The following is a 23,659-nucleotide window of genomic DNA, read 5'->3' as shown; positions in this document are numbered from 1 at the left end:
GAGAGATATCCATCTGCTTGTTTAGGTTCGAATCGAGCCTAAACTGGCAGTGGGACATTTCCCAAGGGGTCCCCGATAAGAGAGGGTGAAGGCTGGGCTGAAGAAAACTCCCCCCATACATGAATTTCATGCACTGGGCCACTAGTAATAAAATAAAAAGTTAATGCAAAAATTGGCTTTAATGGGACTATAACAAAAAGTTTTCTTTGTTTGGTTTGGGGGTTCTGGTTTTATTAGGTTCTGAAGCCCCCTCCCCCCAACTTCCCTTCCCTCTGTTTCACCAATTGTATTTTGCCCATTATTTACACTAAGCCTTAAACTTACACACTGTCTTAAGGGATTTCTTTATTTTTCTTCACCTTTTTCTAAGGCTAAACTATTTGTCTAACCTGGGGGAGTGTGTGTTTGTGTTGGGTAGGAGGGGGTTAAGAGGGAACAGAATAGTCAGCAAAGGTTTTTATTTCTAAAAGACAGCCATCCTGAAGTTAACTTGGAAGCCAATAGTTTTAAAAGTTGACCTTACATTGAGTCAAAAGTTTAGTGGTATAGTCTGGAGTTCCTTGGGTAAAACACAGCTATTTCTCCTAGAGGGATCTTGTTGAGATAGTCCTCAACTCTTTAACTAAGCTGAGTGTGGCAAGCTAGGAATCCTTTTTCAGTCACTAATGTTATTCAGATATCATCCTTGGAAATTAAATATATTGGTCTGAAGTGATTAATTGTTCCAGAAATTGGCTTCTACGAAAGTAAATGTGCCTCATCATCATTCTTGTACTTGGTGAGAGCTCCTCCAATAATGTAGCACTTAGGCACATAAAATTCCGGAACGTCTGGACTTGCATTTGAAGTGACTCACTCACACCTAGTGAACCATTTCTCTCCTTTGGAGACTACAGAAGTGTGAGTTCCTTGAATCATTGATTTTGTTAGCACAAACATGTTGGATTTTGCTAGTCTACCCTAAGACTTTATTAGGCTACCTTATTTTATATGTCCTACAGGCTTTGGCAGTTTTGCACATTTAATTGAAACACATTGGCTTCCATAAAAAAAAAGGACTTGCTTAAATCAAAAAGGAATGCCTCATAATCTCTTTGATATTAATACGTGGACGCCTGAATGTACCTGCTGCATCCCAGGATGTTGCATTTATGCAGTCTGGGTCTGACTCTCTATCCATCTCAGTCAAACAGGGTGAAATCTCTTTATAGGGTGGAGGGTCAGGCAGGTGGGGGCGGGATGCTATGTCCAGAATGGAAGCCAACAGAGACCTTAATTATGCATATTTTCATTGGCGCCTGTGGCATCCAGACAAACCTTTCTCCTTGTAAGCTAGTAAATGAAAGGCCAGCTCCTATGACAGGATGCAAGCCTGCCAAGTTGCTTTGTGTATACCCAGACCCCACTGACTTACAGGCATTGGGTTCCAGAGTCTCTCCCTCCTTAACTTACACTAGCCTGTCTACAGAACAGGGAGGGATGCCCATGCAAAGCATTTGTTGTGACATGGGTCTCTTCAATGGTTCCTGCACACAGGGAGCTGTGGGAAGCATGAGAAACTCAGAAGTCAGCGTATTTTTTTTTAATTTAAAATGGGAGCTATTTGGGAGCTGTGCTAGCGCAGCACTTTCTGCACTGCTCTGTCTGCAGGAAGGTTGAATGATGTGCCTTCCCCCTCACAGGGAAGAACCCACACATGCAATGAGGAGACACAGTTGCTCTCCTCTGTGAACGGTTTGAAGGGCAGACGATTCCTGGTCCATCCATTACCATGTAAATAATTAAACACCCTGAGCCTGCAGCCTAGGTTGGGAGGGCTGTGAAGGCAATTTGTTGTAAATATTAGTGAGTAAAAACTCAGTCAGTCATTAGCTCCTCCTAGTGGCTCTCTGGCCTTCACTCAGGGAGGCAGCAGAGGTGTTGCTGTTCTTGAGGAAGAAAAACCCTGATTGATGAGCAGCCTGAAGTTTCCTCTGAAGTGACAAGAGCTTTCCTCACCTCTCAAGCCCCGGGATGTCACTACTCAGAGAGAGCTGTTTTATTCCTAAACAGGGAATCTGAATTGGTCAACAAACTACATTGGCTTAACCACAATAGAGCATGTGGCATTCAAGAGAGATGGCCAAGCAACCATGTATGTTTATGTATAATTCTGTCTATTAATAGAACCCAATCACAATTATTTTCTCTAACGAAGACCAGTAGAGACATGAATACCCTCAAAGACAAATAACATTTTGAAAATTTAAATTTGACTTTCAATTATAGTTTGCTCTTGTATGTGAATGAAGACACATCTGCCATGCTAAAGTTAGCCACTGCAAATAAAATACCGAGGCTGCACCTGTAAGGAAAGAGAGAGAGATAGAGAGAGAAACAGGGGAAGAAGGCTGGGAAACTATCCAGTTTCCCCACCCTGCCCTCCTACGCAAGTACTCTATGGAAACTACTCCACATGGTGAATCACAGATCTCTCTGGCTGATGCAAGGGTTCACCATCCCCCAAACCTTCACTGGATTAGATGAAAAAGTCCAGTGTTTGAATTTGAAAGGATGTTTTGGCAATAAAAGTAAGCAAAAGGGACTGAGATGTCAACAGAGCCCAAATTATATAATGAGCATCATCAATAAACTTGAAAGCACATTTTTCCTTGAGTAAACTCAATCTAACATAGCCTACCCATAGATAAACCAGACTAGTTGCAGATAGGTGAGTCTACACAGTACTGAGAAAATAATTAAGGAAATCTCCTTATTCTATCAAAGTGCAAGTATAATATAATCAAATAGGAGGACATTTCAGCTACCAATCTTACTGCTATGAGTCAATCACCTAGTTCAGGGATGTTTAACCTATTTCATCTCATTGCACATATAAACTAATTAATAAAATTTTGCGGCACACACACACACACACAAATTTCTTTTTTCTTTTTCTTTTTTTTTTTTTTTGCTGATCTGACAAAAAAAAATAGGTACAATTTTGATTCATTCACACCGGACAACTATTGTTATGTTACTGCTGTTATTTTGTTTTTATTTGACAATCTAAGGGAAAAGAGGCCAGTGTCCCTGAATAAATAGTTAGGTATTGAATGTTTTAAAAATCCTTGCAGCATACCAGCATGCTATGGTACTGACCTGGTTTGATACATGATCCATAAGTCACTCCACACTGAGTAAATACACAGTTGATGTTATTGTTGTCATCAGAAGGCATTAAAATTCCACTTCTTTTCTTGCACCAGAAGGTGACATGGTTGAAATGAAAAGGTTATTCCAAATATTTGTCACATTTACCCACCCAGCATTGCTTAGGCAGACCAGAAAGCACCGAGCCTGTATATACAAATTCATACAGGCACCCACTATCCTGGGTACTGTTAGAGCTTTAAGGGTAATCTGAGTTCTCCTACAATCCCAAAGCCCTAGAAAATCAGCACCTTCATTATAAGATTTTATTTTTTTATATATTTTATTAATTTTTTTACAGAGAGAAAGGGAGAATAGAGAGTTAGAAATATCGATGAGAGAGAAACATCGATCAGCTACCTTCTGCACACTTCCTACTGGGTATGTGCCCAAAACCAAGATACATGCCCTTGACCAAAATCAAACCGGGACGCTTGAATCTGCAGGCCATTGCTCTATCCATTGAGCCAAACCGGTTAGGGCCATTGTGAGATTTTCCATAAAGAAGGGTGGTGTCTAGAAAAAAGCTATAGTCTCTGGAGGCAGAACTAAATCTAGGCTAGTATCCTTTCTCTCCCCTCCAACATGATTTCCCTTAAGCGAATTGATGACATCTGTGAGCTCCAGTCTAAAACAGCACCACTAATACCCAATTCTCAAGTCTACCAGTGTGAATAGGACCCCATATATTAATTGCTTGCCTGTGCCCAGCACAACACAAATGCTTCAAATACTTGGTGTGCTGCTTTTTTCCTCTCCTTGAAAAATTCTTGTTCTGGTGAATTTCTAGGGAGGGAGCTAAAATGGGACAGGCTCCTGAGAATTCTAAGATCCCTGGAATGTTCTTTTCTATCTGGAAGTCAGTACTATTGACTGGTAAGAAATCTCCTAAGATTTGCTTTTTCTCACCTCTTGGAGCATCCTCATTGGTTGGGCTTTATATATTAGCATTCTCCCATAATGGGTCCATCTCAACTACCCCAGCCTGTCTTCAGCACTCAGTTCGTATTTTCTGGAAATGAACTTTTTCTTAGGTTCCCATTTTCTGTCCTTATTCACTCATCCATCCATTCAATCAATGTCATGTCCTAATCTTATATTGGGGATATAATGGTGACTAAGACAGGCCTGGTTCCACTTGCATGAAGAGCATGTCCTTGAGGAGGAGATACAGACAGGAAAGAATTAAGAAGGCACAGAAGTGGTTTAATTATCACTTGTAAACATTGTCCAAGGGTTGTGAGGAGAGAGGTAGAAGTGTCGGGGGAGTGGTCACCATCTAAGACCTCTCTCAGAGGGAGGCCAATTAGGCCAAAGTGGGGAAGGGCTTCTTAACAGAGGAACAACTTATGCAAATTCTCAGGCAGGAAGAACCAGAGTAGCTGCTCTGTGGGACTTTTGGGAAGGAAGATTTAGGATAGGGTGTGTTGTCAGGTTCCCTTTTCAAGATTTGTCTAAACTCCTTCCCAGGGACTTAATTGCATATATAATCTTCTCATTACAACTTTCTATGACTTTCTCCCTATTGACTTTCTTATTTATCTAAAGTTGTCTCCATGTCTAGAGGTCTATTTCTAAGAAGCTAGATTCTCTTTTTCTTAACTGGCTGCCTGGCCTCCTGTTGCCTTGGAACCATGTTCTGCTTTTTGATGTAGGTGGGGTTTGTGTAACTTTGTTGGTCTTTTTGATGCTCCTGTGGACAGAAAGCATGGGCCAAGGGCTGCCTGTGTCCCAGGCCTCACTCCAGGAAGCCCATTCCCTCCTCACCGCTTGTTGACACTGTAAATACAGTCTCAAGGTAGTCCCCTGAGTTGCCCCCACATGCACCCACCAGGGGCTACAGCCTTCCTTCACACTCTGCAGGGTTCATAAACAGTGCCCAGGCAGCCCCTCTCCTGAGATGGGCCCAGGATTTGCAAAGATCAGCTTGGAAAAAGCTGTGTGGCTGCCAAAGGCTGCTGGTGTTCAGCAAAAGTCTCCAGCCAGCCTTTCCTCCTTCTGGGCGGCACTGAGTTTCCTCCAGCGATGCTCCGGAAGGCAGCACAAGCTCTTTGGCACATTTTCCACCTTCCTCTTCGCCTCCTCATTTTCTCTCCTTCCCTCCTACCCCACACAGATCCTGTGCTGATTGACTCACATCCGCCGGTTTATATACCAGGGAATCGATCAAAAGATCCCTACCCACACAGGACAGCTCTGCTCTCTCCTCCACAAGGTTTGCCTATGACATTTTCTGCATGCCCAGACAGAGCCTGCATGCAAGGCTCCTGCCTCCTCTTCGTATCAGTCTGGAGCTAGGCCTGCGTCTGGGCACTCAGGCTCCACTGGCAGCTGCCCTTGGAGTCCTGACACTTTGCCACGTCAACACGGGCCTGGCTGATTTTCCCTAGCACTCATCTGCTGAACCCAGACTTCCCCTGTTGGCTCTCTCTTCCTGTTTGAATGGGCTCCCAGTCAGAAAGAGCTCCCTGAAGCCTTCACTTCAAGCAGCTCGGCACTTGCAGCCATCCAGCTAAAGGATGTTGGATCAGCGCAGTGGTCCTCGGCTCACAAAGAGAAATTCAGTCTAATGCAGCCTTTACCAAAAGAGCCTCACACAGCCTTCCCTGCAGACTGCACCTTCTGGCCTTGCAACTGACTCCCTTTTTTAAAAAAAAAATATTTTTTAGGCTATCTGTCCTCCTTACTGTGAGAGAATGATGGAGGGAATTATTGGTACCTGTATTTCATTTGGGCTTTGCTGATTGTTTTTGTTTTTTGCCAAATGCTTCTTCTGTCTAAAAAAAGAAAGAACTTTGCTCTCACTCTCGGTTTCCCCACAGGGATTCTCACTTCCTACTTTTCTAGTTGAAACTTACAGGCAGCTGCATGGGGACAACAAGGCTGCCTGTTACAGCAAACCTCAACCACCACCCATGTGTAGACCAATTGGAAAAGGCAGGAAGCCATAAAGAAATCTGTTTAAAAATCCTACAGACCGAAGGAGCAGGTGTTAACACCAGTTCCATGGCAGGCATCCTTCTGCTGTCTTCTCCACATCAAAAACACATGGCATGAGACATACACACAGGTGACCTTTTCTTTCTTTTACCTGTACAAAAAGGTAGCATGGATTTACTTGTCTTATGACCTTTTCTTATTTAATGTTTTATGAATCTTAAAAGACAAGATTATTCTTTGAACCATTCACCTCTAGGATAAACAAGTACATCATAATGTATATATTAAGGTGTTCATTATGACCATCACCTTACTAGCACCAAGTAAGAGAGACCGCTAAAATCTCCAACGATATAGGATTGGCAAAACTAACTGTAGAATATAATACTGAGAGAATACTAAAAGTGGTAACATGAAAATAGATGTAGTAATATACAAACATGGGCATGGACTATTGAGAAAAACAAGATCACACATTAGTATGTATAGCATAATAAATTTGCTCACAGAGATTACATTTTCAAAGAATATCCAGAGAAAGACAAATACCATATAATTTTACTCATATGTGGAATGCACTGAACAAACTGAACTACCAAGCAAAATAGAGACAGACTCAGCAGGCAGACAGCCCAGGGGATAAAGGGTGGGAGGATTGAACAAAAAAGAAAAAGAGAGAGAGAGTACTCATGGACATGGAAAACAGTGTGGTGATGGTAGGGAGGTGGTGGGTGGAGATGGAAGAGGGCATAAAGGGGATAAATGGTGATGCAAAAATAAATTTAAAAGAATATCCAAAATATTGATAACATTTATCTTTGAGTAGGTGAGTAGTATGGCCCAATGCACAAAATTTGTGCAAGAGTAGGCCTTCCTTCCCCTGACTGCTGGCACCAGCTTCCCTCTGGCACCCGGGACCTGGGCTTCCCACACAGCCCCAGCTTTGTCTGGAAAGACATCCAATCTAATTAGCATGTTAAGCTTTTATTATTATAGATTCTTACAATTAACATTTATGCTTATGTAAAAAAAATTAATTGAAAAAAATATATTAAGGATAATATTTTCCATAACATTTTTTTCTTAAAAAATGACAAAGACAAGGTACCACAATGTAGCTAATTATTAACTTATCTCAACTCCTCTATATTATGGGGTAGGGAGGGGGAAGTGTGGTTCTTGATATGCTGAGATTAGAACTCATGTCCTCTGTTTAAAAGTCTTAAATCTTATGCTGCTTTACAGTTTTTATAAATCCAGGAACACTTATTATGGCTTATAAGAGCACAATGTGTGTGTGCTGTGTGAGTTTGTGTGTAACATAGACCACAAAAAAATTCACATTTTGAATTTTTAAAGAACAGTTTGAGGTCGGCTTGTAAAATGGTCTGTTATACTTTTCCAGATCCCTATTGCCATCCCTTTGAACTTGAAAAACATTTTTTACTCTAACCTCATCTCAGCTTGCTCTATTCCAGTTGTTCTCAAATGGTGGTCCTCATAGGCAGCACCAGCAGCACATGTGAACTTGTAAGAAGTGCAAATTCTTGGGCCTCTGCCTAGATCTATAGAAGCATAATCTCTGGAGTGGGTCCCAGCCACTCCTGTCTCTGATGTTCTCTTGGTTTTGAGATCCTCTGCTCTACGTAAATCACACCAGCAAGGTCAACAGGCAAAACCAAGGAAAGCCAAGGTTGTCAGTAACCATCTGAGTTAGGAAAGGGCAAGGAATGAGCCTCCCCTAGAGCCTACAGAGACAGCAGAGCCTGCCAACACCTTGTTTTTGGACTCCTGGCCTCCAGAACTGACACAATAAATCTCTGTTGTTTTAAGCAAGTCCATTTGTAGTAATTTGTTACTGCAACCTTAGGAAACAAATACATTAATGGTTAGATATATGGGCCCTGTGCCTCACATATATTAATATATTAGTCAATGGAAAGATGTTTTCAGCATTTTCAATAATATAGAGAATAGTCGTGAGCTTTGGACTTGAAGTGAAAAGCCCTGACTCTAAATCACAAACCTAATACTTCCTATCTGTGCAAGTCCTTATAGGTGCTAAGCTTTCTGAGCATTATCTACTAGCATGTAAGGCTGCCAGAACAACCAGTGAAATATGAATTTCAGATCAATAACAGCATTTTTCATGTAATTACGTCCCATTCAAGTATATCTCAGGGGATATGCTTATCCTAAAACATAAATATTTATTTATGTGAAATTCAGCTTTATCTGGAAGTTCTGCAATTTTATTTGCTAAGTCTAAAACCCCTGCTCACATGAAAATAAAGTGAAGAATATCTAATTTGCACTATTATTGAATAAGTTAAAGGGAAAATTATGTGAAAATGCCCATTACATTTTAAGTGCCCAATAAATGTAAATAATGATAAATCAGCAGAAATGATCTGTGAGAGACTCAAGTAGAGAACATAAGCTATTTCAGAGAAGAGCTCTCAGGCCATCACTCAGATACTACTTACATCTAATTTCCATAAGTATGATTTATCTGGTTTAATTAGAAGAGGGTGGTTGAAGGTAGCTAGAGGTAGGCTCACGGGTAGCAGCTAATAGAAATTCACATCACATATATTCACATTACATATAGTGTAATTATATATTTGTATCTGCTTTTTATAGCTTTTCTTTATATTTTTATTGCAAAGTATATATAATTAGTGTGTAATAATATCATAATGAAATTATAATATGTAAGTAAAGGATGTAAAGAACAATTATAAAAAGCAGAGACACAATATTTGCAAAGCCATAGTTTGCCGTCAGTTAGTATAGGGGGGAAAACAACCTTATGCAGCAAGAACTTCCAAGCATATCAGGATTTCATCAATCATAGTACAGTGATTAATGACAATAATTACAACTCCATGTCATTGGATAAAGGTTAACGTGTTTGTTGTGCTGTCTTTGTGACAGCAGAGCTATGTGCAGCATTTCAGAAACATTTCTCTCTAAAACAAAAATCTAGGTAATCTTAGGCAATAAAAGAGTAATCTTCACTCATCTAGACATTTTACTACTCAGTAAATGAAATCTCGGCGTACAGAAAGAGTGGCCTTCTGGACATATAAGACCTTAATCAGAAAATGTAATGTCATGGTGAAAATATACAGTACTTCACACCCTTGGGAGCCCTTCAACTAGCAACTAAAGGGTAGTTACTTCATTTTGCCTCCACAGATAACTGGTCTGCAGAAAGTAAGTTTAGACTATTAATTTCAAGTCAAAATATAAATACTGAGTAATTTGTTCACTAATAGTTAGTAGAAAAAGGCGAAAAACCATATAAGGCAAAGGAAAAAAGGCTCTTGAATAAAAGTCTATTGGAGTCACATTGTTCCCATCTCTAAATACTACAATTCAAATCCAAATACAGTGCCAATTTCTATGAACCTGATATTTGCAGACCCTATCAATATTATTGCCTTTTGAATAAAATGAAATAAAAAATATAATCTTTCAACTCAAGAGCTTAGAAACAGAAAATACGGATCTATGAGGCCATGAAGAAATACAGAATATTAGCCACATAATGATAACATTTTATACTTTTAGCCTACAGTTTTCAACTTGTTTGACAGCAGAAACCCTTTAAAAAATTAAATTAATCTCTACAAATATTGAGTGGGACATCCTTTGAAAACATTGGACCACAGGACATTCACCACTCTTGTCTAACCCCTGCCTGAGTTCTTAGCATCATCTCTGGTCTCTGCTACCCAAACATTTTGAACTTGAATACCGTATTTTCCGGCATATAAGATGACCCCCTAATTTTACAGTTAAAACATAGGTTTAGGCCTATATTTGCCGTATAAGACTACCCCCCACTTCCGAGGCAACACCAGTTCTTTTTTTAATTAAATTTTTAATGAATGACATTTTTCGAACATACCGTAATATACCGTACATTGATACGATAAATGGAAGGTCTCTTCACAAATGGCAATGCCATGAACTTGACCGAGAAACAAGAAATCCAAAAGAGAACATTAACAATGATGGCATCATCTGGAAAGAAAATTACATGAAGAACTTGCAGAAAACGCTTGTTTGTGACTGACTGGGATAAGAGGATTTTCTAGGCAGAGGAGCATTATGAGCTTAAAATCCTTCAAAATCCTCATCATGTTCTTCTTCTGACATCATAAGTTCATCAATGATCTCTTGTGGTACATTTGTGAGACAGTCATCATATGGATCAAATTCCGAATCAGATGGTGTGGCTTCAGCTTTGGCTTCCCCTTCATCTTGCCACAAGAAGTCATCCTCCATACAGTCCAAAGAATTTGATATGCCACACTTCTTGAAAGACCTGATTACTGTTTCTTCAGCAATATCATTCCAGGCTTTTATGACAAAGTTACACAAAACATCCAATTGTGGCGCACGCATGTTTCCTCCTTTTGTGAATAACTTTTCGCCGCTAACCATCCACTCATTCCACTGTTCTCTAATGCGATTTTTAAATGGCTTGTTTAGGCACACATCCAGTGGCTGTACCAATGATGTCAATCCTGCAGGAATAACTGCCGCATCTGTGTTTATTCTTGCCAGCCTGTTCTTTGTGCTGAACATATCCCACACCAGTAGGCTACGTTCTTGATGAAGTCCACCTGGTCCCCTACTCCATACATTATCAAGCAATAGCTTTACCCCTTCTTCATCCATCCATCCTTTTGCATTCACATGTACAAAAACTCTAACAGGGAACTTGATTTTCGGCATTGTTTTTCTTTTAAAAATAATCATTGGTCTTAGTTTGGCACCATCAGCTGTACATGCTAGTACCACTGTAAAACTGGACTTCTCATGTCCTGTTGTTTTAATTAACACTGGTTTTGCACCTTTTGGATTAACAGTTTTATTTCCAACCATATCGAAATTCATAGTTTCATCCATATTTCCGATCTGACTTAATGCATAGCCATGTTTCTTGCGCTGTTGTATTACATATTGATGGAAAAGACTTACTTTGCCTTCAAGATCTGCAGGTAATTTTTGTGCAATTTTGGTCTTTTGCCTCAGTGCCAGATTGTGCCTTTCCAAGAACCTAGTACTCCAGGATACAGTGGCCTTAAATCCTTTGCTGTTATCTGGGTTAGATTTGGCCCACTGAAGTACAAACATACGTATTTTGTTTCGTGTCACTACATAACCATTTTGACGATGCTCAAGAACCATATCTGCTACATGCTTTTCAAGTTCTGGCCAATAAGGGGTGCCTCTTCTTAATGCACACTTACTCCTTGGCATACTCTTTAATGCATCTTCATTTGCTTTCCAGTCTCGGACCATCTTTTCTGTTACTCCATATTGTCTTGCCACAGCACAGTTATTGTGTTCCTTGGCAAAGTTTACAACTTTCAGTTTGAAACTGGCTTCAAATTTCCTTCTTCTTGCTGGAGCCATGATGGGTTCTTTTCTACCAGCCATTTGTTGTACACCCACTAATCTTTTAGGCCGGGATTATATAGTACTGTAGCTTCAGCTACACACAGAATGTTCTATTACGGTACCTTTTAACTCACTGTATGTGTCCTGATACAGCAGCTTTGGCTACACAGAACGTTCCTGTGCTGCAACTGTATGTACCACGGTGAGCCATTCACAACAAGCAAAGGTTCAAATGTTATAATAGACTGCCTCTCTGACTCTGGCCAATCTGAGCAGGCTTTTTACTAGAACACAGTGTAGCTTCGGGTACAGAACATGTATAATTTGCATGCATAAAAAGCCTGCTTGGATTGGCTGAGTTAGAGAGGCAGTCCGAGCAGCCTTGCAGTGATTGGTGCAGGATCCAGTTGGAAAATTCGTTTAGCGGCATATCGAGACGTTTTTCGGGGTATACTCAGCGTATAAGACGACCCCTGATTTTCGGTTGACTTTTTTTCGTTTCAAATGTCGTCTTACATGCTGGAAAATATGGTAATCACTACTAAGTTTTGAAAGCAATAGTTATTCAAAGTTGGATGTGCGTAACCCAAAGGAATATAAAAATTTATTGGAAATAAAATTATTTTTAGATTTTTTCTTTTTTATCTAAAAATTAAATAAACAAATTTACATATATATTATACAGAATAACATACATATATATCTTATCTAATAAAAGAGTAATATGCAACTTGACCATTACTCCAACAAACAAGATGACTTCCCCCATGTGGTCAAAGATGGCTGCCCCCATGTGGACACAAGATGGCCACCACAAGATGGCCAACAGGGGAGAGCAGTTGGGAGGGACCAGGCCTGCAAGGGAGGGCCATTAGGGCGATCAAACCTTCAGGGGAGGGCAGTTAGAGGTGACCAGGCAGGCAGAGGAGGGAAGTTTGGGGCAACCAGGCCTGCAGGGAAGGGCAGTTTGGGGGGACCCAGGCCTGCAGGGAGAGCAGTTGGGGAGGGGGGACCAGGCCTGCAGGAGAGGGCAGTTAGGGGCAATCAAACTTGCAGGGGAACAATTAGGCATCAATCAGGCTGGCAGGGGAGTGGTTAGGGGGTGATTAGGCTGGTAGGCAAAAGCAGCTAGGGGCAATCAGGAAGGCAGGCAGATGAGCAGTTGGGATTGTGAGAGGAAAGTCCGACTGCCCATTTAGGCCCGATCCTACTGGGCAGTTGGACATCCCTTGAGGGGTCCCAGATTGGAGAGGGTGCAGGCTGGGCAAAGGAACACACACCCCCGTGCACGAATTTCTTACACTGGGCATACATACACCCCCCCCCACACACACACACACACACATACACACATACAAACACACACTAGGGTCTATGTTCATAGTGTTTTACCTTAAAGTGGTATACAATTTATTTATCTGTGTGTGTGTACAATTTAAAGTAAAGGGACCACTGCTTCTAAAGATCCCGAGGTGTCTTTTTTCACGCTATTTCTATTGCCTTTTTTTAATTATTATTTGTAAAACTATTCCATGAGATTATAGGTTCTTTAAAAGATTGTTGTAAACCCCTGAGCCATTATAATATTAAGGATTCAATAAAGTTTTGTTGAATAAGTGAATAGTGAGTAAATGCATTCCCAAGCTTGAATGGTTAGCCTAAATCACATATAAAGGAAACCTGAAATGGCAAATCACCTTTCTGCCAATTTTGATTCCTTCTGCCAAATTCAAACCCCACACAGCCAAATATCCCTTACCTTGCATTTTTCCAGTTTGTTTTTCAGAGGAAGACTGAGCAATTTTCCCTTTATAACAATTTCTATCTGATCTTCAAAGCTTCTATAGATGAGAATGAAGAAGATAATCATAACTAGAAATTATAAGCTATGGGAACATGTAAAAATTGTAATTATTTATTGAGGGAAAGATAATTAACTGACAGATGCCTTGCTCTAATTATAACATGCTGTCAATTATTTGCCCCCATTTATCAAGATCTCTAACTTTTCCAGATCATTTTACTGCTCAAATTAGTATGTGTAGGATATTTTTTCCACTCCCTTCATTAGACTAATGTGTTTCTCCCCTTGGAAATTCAGAAATGATTATGGAGTCTTGTTCTACTGCATAACACTTCTTCTCCAGGCACTTTCCCAGGGAAGAAAAAGGCTTGAGAGAGCTCTCAAGACTTTCTGTGTCTGTATAGATTCAGATTATTTCAGATATAGCTTAATTATATGTGTTTTAAAATGTATAAAGATCATGTACAATTATTCAAAATAAAAACTAAAGAAAAAGAAAGGTCAGTGGGAGATAATTGTATTAGAGAAAATAATTGAAATAGATGAGACCCATTGAATATTGAAAAGAAAAAAGAAGTGCCACCCACTTTGGTTAGGTCTTTCAGGGTAGTATAAACAAGTCCAGGATTGTTTATGATAAAATGATTTTTCAAGGCTCTTTCAAATTGTTCAGGGATGGGAATGCTGGATATGTATGAAGACTGCCAAGGACACAGAGAAACATGGTTGTGATTTATTCATTTGTTTATATTTTATATCGTGCTACAGAGTGAAGAGAGGAGGGCTAGTTCTGTCTTGAATTATAACTTAGAGAAGGTATTGAGCTGTGGGTTGGTGAAATCACACCTAGAATACCACAGTCAAGTTGGGGCATCATAGCTGCAGAAAGAAGGCAGTTAGACGAATTGGAGGGAGTTCAGAGAAAAGCAAGAAGAATGATAAAGGTATTGGAAGACATGACTTATGTGGCAAGACTGGCGCATCAAATTATCTATGCATAAGCATAGCTTGCCAGAGGGATGACTAAGGTGACGACATGATAATACTTGAAAAGAATAAACAATCCAGGAGCAGAAAAAATAACTAAGGTTGTAGGTGATCATAACTTAGGGATGAATAATTAATTTCAAGGGCAGGAAGGAAAGGGTTAGTCTAAATATCAAGAAACAACTGCTCACAAAGAGTTTAATGAAACTAATGGGCTTCTCTTAAACCAAAATTACTTGATTGTTTTTAGATTAGGGGATGTGCTATAGAAAGAAGAAACAGAGCTCCAGAGACTAGGGTAAACCCACAATCACTCTGCCTTCCTAGGACCTGCAATTCTTTGTAGAAAATCTGCCCAGTAAATGTAGAGCTAACCAGGGTTACTTTTTGTAACTATGATGTTGATGTCAAATCATCCATGAGCTATCAAGACAGAATAGACAAAAATATTTGGTATTTTGATTTATATATGCTGTCTTGGATGTATATAAAAGAGTTGACAAACATTTCAGAAAAATATAATGAACTGAAGTGTCATAATGCATAATTATTTTTGGGAATGCTTGTTCCATAAAGGTGTTGACTATCTGGTCATCTGTTTCATCTTTTATAAAATACTAGAGGCTTAGTGCACAGGATTTGTGTACTGATGGGGGTGTGGCCTGTGGGGATCCACCCACTGTGGGAGCACTGCTCATCCCAGTCAGCCGAGTGGTTGTGGACCTGCCCTCTGAGCGGCTGGTCCCACATGGGGGTGCCACTCATCCTGGTCAGCCAAGTGGCATGCCCACTGTGGGAGTGCACTGACCACCAGGGGGCAGATGCCCCCTACAGGAGCTGCCCCATGGTGGTCAGTGCACATCATAGTGACTGGTTGGCCAGTCATTCTGGTCATTCTGTTGTTCAGTCACTGGGCTTTTATTATATAGGAAGTTCCTGAATTGAGAAAAAAAAAAAAAAAGTCTTTTGGTTGAAGAGGCTTATAAATTAATTTTCTAAGTCACTCATCTTCTTTTAATAGTACTAATGATTAAATCTATACTTCAACCAAATATATTTTTCTCTTTCAGATACCATTATAGCTCAGTGGTCAGCAAACATTTTTTATAAAGGACTGAAAAGCAAACATCTTAGGCCACGCATGTCACATGGTCTCTGACATGAGGAGTCAACTCCGCTGCTGTAGGAGAAACCAGCTATCATCTATGGACAATACAATATAAACATGAATGAATGTAACTATGTTCCAATAAAAATTTATTTATTGACACAAATTGGAATTTTATATCATTCTCGTGGGTCATAAAATATTGTACTTTTTCTCCCCAACCATTTTAAAATATAAATGGGTAGCGCAAGAGTGGTACAAAAAGACAGTGGGCTAGATTTTCAAACTTCATCAGTGAAGATTGTTTTCTATTTGATTTTCAGTCACATAATTTATTATAGAAGTAAGATACTTTTGATTCTTAAATTCACATATTAAATCCTCTGAATAAAAGGAAGTTAGGAGAAAAAATCCTTTAGCCATAATTGGAGTGACAGAAATTTATGAAAAGCAATGATGATGATTCTGAAGGTGACAAGAAAAATATTTCAATATTGTATAGAATTACCCTGGGGCCTCTGTAAATTACCAACTACTTTTACTTTGAGGAAACAATTCTATAAGTTTTCCAGAAAGGAAAGAACCAGGGAACAAAAAAAAAGTAAATGTTCTCTACTTACTCTATACTTTTTTTTTCTTTTTTTTTTTTAGTTTCCCTAAAGGAAAAACAAAATTCCTTCTTTTGTGCTGTGTAAAATGAATAGGAAATAGGTGTTCTTACACAGACACTGAGACCTACTTTTTGGATATTTAAGCCACATAGACATCCTTTTTGCAGGTTAGATAACCAGTTGAAAGGCACTAGATATTTTCTTTCACTTCTGAATTACTACAATATGGATGAAATGTTATGAAAATATGAAAAAAAAAGGAAAAAGCACCATTGGGATTAATTAGGTATTCCTATAAATCAAAATGTCCATCAAAATAGTCAGTTTGAAACTCTGTAAACATAAGCCACAATCTCACAAAGTATCCAGAGCTCAAATGATTATCTCAGTGGAATTGCTTTCTTAAAATTGATGCCTCCAGCTCAGATGGTGCCTCACAGGTGCATCGGCCTAAATGTTTATCCTATTTTGTCTAGTAGAGAAAGGCACAGCTTTGGTTTCTGGTCTCTCAATTCACTTGAGTCAAAAAAGCTTACAAATGAATACATGTGTATCTTTACATGTAAATTATTTTCCTGTTCATCTTTATATAGCTTAGTAAAAATAAGTTGGGGCTTTACAACTACAACTTTTACTCAAATTTATATAGTTTGTATGTTTTTTTAGCCTGGCAATGTTAAATAAAGGCAGTGAATAACCATATTCTAATTTTGAATGTTCATCTTGCTAATAAGGTAACAAATTTAGCCTTGGTGGGAGAAAATATTTTAGAGTACACACATAAAAGAAAAAAGAGGACAAGCATCTACATTTTAACAGTTATAAGATCAAGTGAATTATTACCATTTTCTAAATCACATGAAGCAATAAGGATTTATAATAAGATATTATCTTTGCAAAAATTATTGTAGATTTTGATCACTGCCAGTAGCTTAACTGCATATTCCATATTGCAACAGATAGTTTGCAGTAAAATGAGAAAATATTGTCCATTCTGGAGAACATGCATGCTAATTTCAATAAATGTATATGGGTGATAAAATAAACTTTTATGAATTCCCATATCCCTAGAAAAATAAAAATGCTAAAGACACAATGAGGTTTAAGAACAAATGGAAGTGGCTGACTCCAAGTGATGTATTAAAACATAGACTCACAAGGTGCTCAAGAAACTAGGGATGGGGAAAAACAAAATACAGAGGTACAGCGGATCGAACAACATGAATCTTTATATCTCCTGCTCCACTTCTAGGCAAAATAAAGCTTAGTCTAATGTTTAAAAGCAAGAACTGAGGAGCCTGGCTTCAAACCCAACCTCTACCTACGACTAAGAACCGGCTGTGTGTCCTTGGTCAGATTATTTACCCTTGTTGTGCCTTAGTTTCTTCATGTATAAAGGCTAGTAGTACATACCTCATAAAGTTATAATGAGGACTCATTGATTCACATTTGCAAAATACCTAGAGCAGTACCTGATTGAGAATAAAAGCTAAATGTTTGATAGTTAAATAAAAATTTATCTTTCCTAACACTTTCTTTCTTCTCTGTTTAATAGTCAATTCCCTTAATATTCACATCAGTCCTTATGCCCACCCTAGGCAAGTCCAGTTCCTGTCCCATTCCCTTATCCACTCAATAACACCTTCCTTTTCTCTCTTCAAATCTTGCTTTTTCCACATCAGCTTGTTACATCTGAAATGCTACTGACAATTGCTAACATTTCTGAAGTATGAACTATGCTCTGGATATAATGCTAAGTTCTTTCCATATACCATATAATTTAATTTAAACTTGCAGGGTAAGGACTATTCATCATCTTCTATCCAAGGAAAGTGATGCTCAAAAAGGTAAGTTACAGAGAATCAAGAAATCAGCAAATGGCAGGCAGATGCAGGGTCTGAACAAAGGCTAAGGAACCAGGGTAGCCCTCTCCATCACCACATATATGAATTACCACATTCCCTCCACTTCAAGTCCAACTGGGGACCAATGGAAGCACTCACCATTCTGGTTCCACATATTTATTTTAACAAAGACTTCTACAAATTCATGACTAAATTCCAAATATCACTTCCTCAGGGCAAGGGTGTTCTTGTTTCTTAGTGGAGACAAGACCTCTTCCAGCCTTAAATCACATAAGTACTGTGGTTTCATTACTCAGCATGGAATTATATGCCAGGAGTATGTGTACGTGTCTGTGAGGGGTGGTGAGGGGATAATTTTAATAAGGAAAGGAAAGAAGGTTTGGGAAGAAGTGGGAAAATATCTTGCTCTTCCCTCTCCTCTACTCTCATCTTCATCCTTGGAATCTATGCCTTTGGCAGACTTAAAAAATACATTGACCTATTACAGTTTTCTCCTCAGGTGAGATATATACATATCACAGTTCTCTATGCTATTCTTTTATTGAATATCTCCATAATAGGTGTTTAGTTTCATCAAATGAAAATTAAACCACTGTTTATTTGTGGAGCTTTCTACATTATTTGACCACTCTTTGCAAGGAGAAAAAATAAATGTCCTGCTTTTGAGGTGGGAAGTAGCTAGCTGCTGAGAAGAAGAGGGACTAGCTTTAGCAAAGATGGATGAATGATTAAGTTTAGGAAGTCCAGTGAATGACTAAGTCCACACTTTTCAGGTATGACCATTTTTCTAATCTGCATTTTCAGATTTTGAAGTGTTCGGTTTTTTAAGTCTTCCCACTATCACTGTATGCTATAAAATCCCACAGCTTATAGATTCCAATTTGGAAATGACTCCTCAGACATGAGGAGACAGGTAAAGCATAAATAAATAAATAAATAAATAAATAAATAAATACATAAATAAAATTAAGTAAATGCCTTTCACTCTCCTCCTCCCTGACCAGATGTTGACTGCAGGAACCACTAAATGCAAGCCATCATATACATATGCACATAACTGGCCCAGTTATATTTTTCTACATTACTAATCATTCATTTGCCTGCCTGTTATTCATCATAGTGTTTAATTTTAAAATTAATTCCCCAACTAATTTTAAGATTTATGGCCATGTCTTTGTTTCAAAAGAACCTCAATTGAACAATAAATAATCTGGGGCTTGAAATTGTCCTTACATTGAGTTTGTATGAGTGCATTATCAGTCCATTAACTGGGTCTAACTTTTGAATAAATTAAAAGGAAAAAAATAGGCAATATCATCATATTTCCAGCAAGTCAAATTCTTAAGAGGCCAAATGTGTCTTTAACTTTGGAAATAACTGCCTGTGTAAAGAGGGAACCTGAGGAGAAGAATGACCACAATTTAAGTGTCTCCAATGTACCATTATGTGTGGTTTCTGTGAAAGTTTTACTCAACTACATTTTATGGGGAGATGAGGAAATAAAGGCATAGAACCATATACAACCTGTCCAAGGATTACACACGCCTTGAGAGGCCTAGGATTCCCCTCTAATATCCTTTCCTTGCACCACTTGGTGTTCACAGGCCCATTTTGAGGGTTTTTAAGAACAGCTAAGAAAGATCTGACTTAGGGACATTTGCAGTGACTTCTCCTCTTACCAGATTCTTCTCTTGGCTTCTTATTATACTTTGGTCTAAAGTGAGAGCCCTCGAGGCCTTCCATGACTACTCATCTATTAGTTCTCATTTGCCTTTGTTTGCTTTATAGCAGTTGACTTAAAAATAAACAAACAATCACTAAGCTGGGGTAAAAAAAAAGGAGTTCTTACCATTTGTAACAGCATGGATGAAGATGAAAAGCATTATGCTAAGTGAAATAAGCAGGCAGAGAAAGATAAATATCACATGATCTCACTCATTTGTGGAATATAATGAACAACATAAACTGATGAACAAAAATAGATCCAGAGACAAAGAAACATCAATCAGAATGTCAAACCTCAGGGAAGATAGGGGGCAATGGGAGTAAGGGGGAGAAATCAATCAAAGGACTTGTAGCATGCATATAAGCCTAATCAATGGACACAGACAATAGGAAGTGGGGGCATGAATGGGAGGTTGGAGGGTAATGGGGGAATAAGGATACATATATAATACCTTAACCAGTGTTTCCCAAAGTGTGGTATGCGTACCCCCAGGGGTACGGGAAGAGTTTGGTGGGGGTATGCATTGCACTGGAGTTTGGTGGGGATATGCACTGCACCGTGCTTAGCTGCACCTAATTCTATGTTCTCATGAGTACGAGGGGTACTCAGCATTATGAAAATTATAGAAGAAGTACACATATGTCAAAAGTTTGGGAAACACTTTTTTTTTTTTTTGCTTCATTGTTTTCTGCCTTTATTCTTCACTCACCCACCAGAGTGACAATTTCAAGAAAGCAGGACACTTGCTTCCTTTTGATACGCTACACTGTAAAAACAACAAGTGGTATGACCCTAATACATTAAAGGCTCTTGGTAAGTATTTTTAATGGATAAAAGAAAAAAAATAAGGGAATAAAGAGAGAGTGCTGAATGAGAAGGAGAGACTCAGTCCAAATTCTTTGTGACTGAGTGATGGTGGATTTGTAGACCTCGGTATCTTAGATGGCGAGGTCAGCTGGGATCACTTGCAGCAGATAGGAAACTTGGCCATGAGTATGAGAGTTATGTGATCTCCAGAGGAGTAAAATCCATCAGCAAGAGCTGAAAGGCTGGATCTAAGGATTTGCTGTGAGTCAATGATTGGAATGGAACCCAACCACACTCTGCCAACAGGGCCACAGAGCCTATTCTTATTGGTCATCTACCCAATGACCTATTTGTCTTGCTGGAAAGATGTTCAACCTTCACCTTTGTACTATTTGTTTTTCTAGAATGGTTTTCTTCACTTTATTTCCTCTATTTTATTCTTTTTTTCTCCTTATAGTTTACTCTTTAAGATGTTTGTATTTACTAATAATCTTATTCTAATTAAACAGTATAATTTGTCTCCAATGATTTATCATTATTATTATAATCTAATTGCTATTTTTTCTATTAAAATATTTATAACCTTTAGTTTGTCCCTTTAAGATAATTGATTAGCCAAAGCTGCAATACAAATACCATACACTAGGTGTTTAAACAACAGAAATTTGTTTCTCACAGTTCAGGGGCTAAAAATCCTTGATCAGATTCCTGGTATGGTCAGGATCTGGTGAGAGATCTCTTTCTGGATTGCCAATGACCACCTTCTCACTCACATGGCAGAAAGAGAGAGATAAAGCAAGCTCTTTGTTATTAGTCTAAGGGCACTAATCTCATCATAAGGGCCCCATTCTCATGGCTTCATCTAGACCCGGTTAGCTGCCAAAGGTCTCATCTCCAAACATCACATGGGGGTTTTAGCATTTCAACATATTAACTGTGTCCATAGTGTTGTTTAACCATTTTATTTTGTTTTATTTAATTTAATTGTTTGTAAAATGTTTAACCATTTTATTATATCAAAGTTATATTTTCTATTTTTAACCTCTCTTTTTATTTTGTATTATTTATTCATTAGCATAGAGCTCCATTTAGAACTTCAGGTCATAAGTTTGGTTTTCCATACTTCCTTGCAAGTGCTGTAAAAGGGGGAGACACAGACAAATTATTTAGTTATTAAAATACTGTTGAGCAGGAAGATACAGCTACCAATACAAGTGAAGATTCCCAAGACATGGAGGACCACAAAGAGCACCTAAAGAATACGTTTTGTGTTGAATCTTCAGCCAAAGGGATGCAGGGTGAAGGCAAGAGGAGAGGAAACATACTGGAGGAGCAAAGGACAAATGGTGTTTTCTCTCACCAGCACATGGGGAGGTTCAAAGCAGCAGACACCATGAAGCAAAGGAAAACAGACCTCTTATAACACCTGCAAACTGTAGCAAGTTTTTTTCAGTAGCTACAGTTTTTGTCATGCTTTTTAAATATTTTTCAAGGAAACAGCATGGGATGGACCCAGAGAACATTATGCTAAGTGAAATAAGCCAATCAGAGAAAGATAAGTACCATTTGATTTCACTCATATGTGAATCTAATGAACAAAATAAACTAACTAACAAGCACATAGAGAACAGACTGACAGTTGTCAGCGGGAGCAGGAGTTTGCAAAGCTAAGTGAAAAGGTTGAAGGGATTAAGCAGGGGAAAAATACATGAAAAAAAAAAAAAAACAGCCCACGTAGACAGACAAAATATGGTGATTACCAGAGGCAAAGGGGCGGGGGGGCGTGGAGGTGATGGAGATAGGAGAGAGTAAAGGAGGAATGAATATTGATAAAAGGAAATTTGAGGTAGTGAATATACAATACAATATACAGAGGTTATATTATAGAACTGTGTACCTGACACATATACAATTTTATTAGCCAATGTCACATTAATAAATTCAATAAGAAAGAAAGAAAGAAAGAAAGAAAGAAAGAAAGAAAGAAAGAAAGAAAGAAAGAAGGAAGGAAAGAAGGAAAGGAAAGGAAAGAAGACCTCTAGATAGAGTAGATAGAGCTTTGGAACATTTTTCATGGCTCAGATATATTCCCTTTAAAAAACATAACTATTTGCTCTTTCATTTTTGTGCCAACCCAAATGTATTCATCACTCTGCTTTTTCCTACCCCTCTCACCTCCCATCACCTTCAGCTAACAGCTATGCTAGGAGTTGCCATTTATAAACTACAAATTGGTTTTACAGGCTTGTCACCAGAGGGGACTCAGTCCACTTTTCTAAGGCTTTTCAAGTCTTTGAAGATCAGAATGCTCACATATAAATTGAGAAACACATTTCTTTCATGCCTTTCCAGGACATTCTGTATGGCCACCTCTGTGTTTGAACAATGAGAGTGTGAGAAGAGGCGCAACCAAGAACTAAGCTGGAGAGATATTCTGCCCAGTACATTGTATTTTTGCCATGAAAATGTTTCAAGATACTTCAGGCATTCTATATTTTTTAAAAAGCAGCAATTGTACTCTACATACTGCATCCATCTATAGATTATGTTAAATGAAAAGTGAACAAATCCAAAATTTCCTGAACATTCAATATAATGTAAGAATTAAGTTAAAAACAACAAAAGGTGTATCTAATAAGTACTCAGTGTTAATGTGGGGATGGATTGGATACTTTTTAAAGCCATTTAAATAAATAAATATTAGCAACCAAAAAATCAATATAGTCTATCTTGCCAAAAATAAAAGCTCTATTAATATGGCTAATACTAAACCATTAATTCCACATTTTAAAAAGGTACAGATTATATAAGACCAGAATATCTTACTGTGTCTTATTCTTGTCTCACATTTGTTTCAGCATTAAGTATTTTGATAAATATAACAATGAAAAAGGTTAAACATAATTTTGTACACAACAAAGGAAATAAACCAAGTGCTGTTATTCATTACCATTGTGATGCTTTAACTTTATAAATAAAACTGGATTTTATTTTTCTCTCCCAAACACACAACAGAATAAAAAGTGAAAATTTAATTCAACTGGGATTTGGGACTATGTGTTTCTAAATAAACATCTGGGTTTTCTTTTGACCAGTTGCATCATTTGCTTTTAAACCACATACAATGAATATATTTAAATAATTTTTAAGAATACATAAAATAATTGGGTTATATATAAAGTCCATTAGAAAACAAGGAGA

At 38.3% G+C, this 23,659-nt stretch overlaps 1 protein-coding gene across 1 annotated transcript in view; it reads left to right on the top strand.

Moving 5' to 3' along the window:
• Positions 1-21,881, top strand: part of LOC311627104 (uncharacterized protein) — a gene marked incomplete at its 3' end in the record, with an annotated part of 735,059 nt that extends 713,178 nt beyond the window's left edge. Inside the window, exon 7 of the mRNA XM_084893348.1 lies at positions 21,651-21,881. Within this exon, the coding sequence (XP_084749474.1) occupies positions 21,651-21,881 (231 nt within the window). The remainder of the gene's footprint in view (positions 1-21,650) is intronic.
• Positions 21,882-23,659: the final 1,778 nt, after the last annotated feature.

The sequence above is a fragment of the Pipistrellus hanaki genome, assembly GCF_964339955.1.
Source record: "Pipistrellus hanaki genome assembly, chromosome: 8".
Classification (NCBI taxonomy): domain Eukaryota; kingdom Metazoa; phylum Chordata; class Mammalia; order Chiroptera; family Vespertilionidae; genus Pipistrellus; species Pipistrellus hanaki.
The sequence above is the reverse complement of the archived record's forward strand: the minus strand, read 5'-3'. Positions and strand labels throughout refer to the sequence as shown.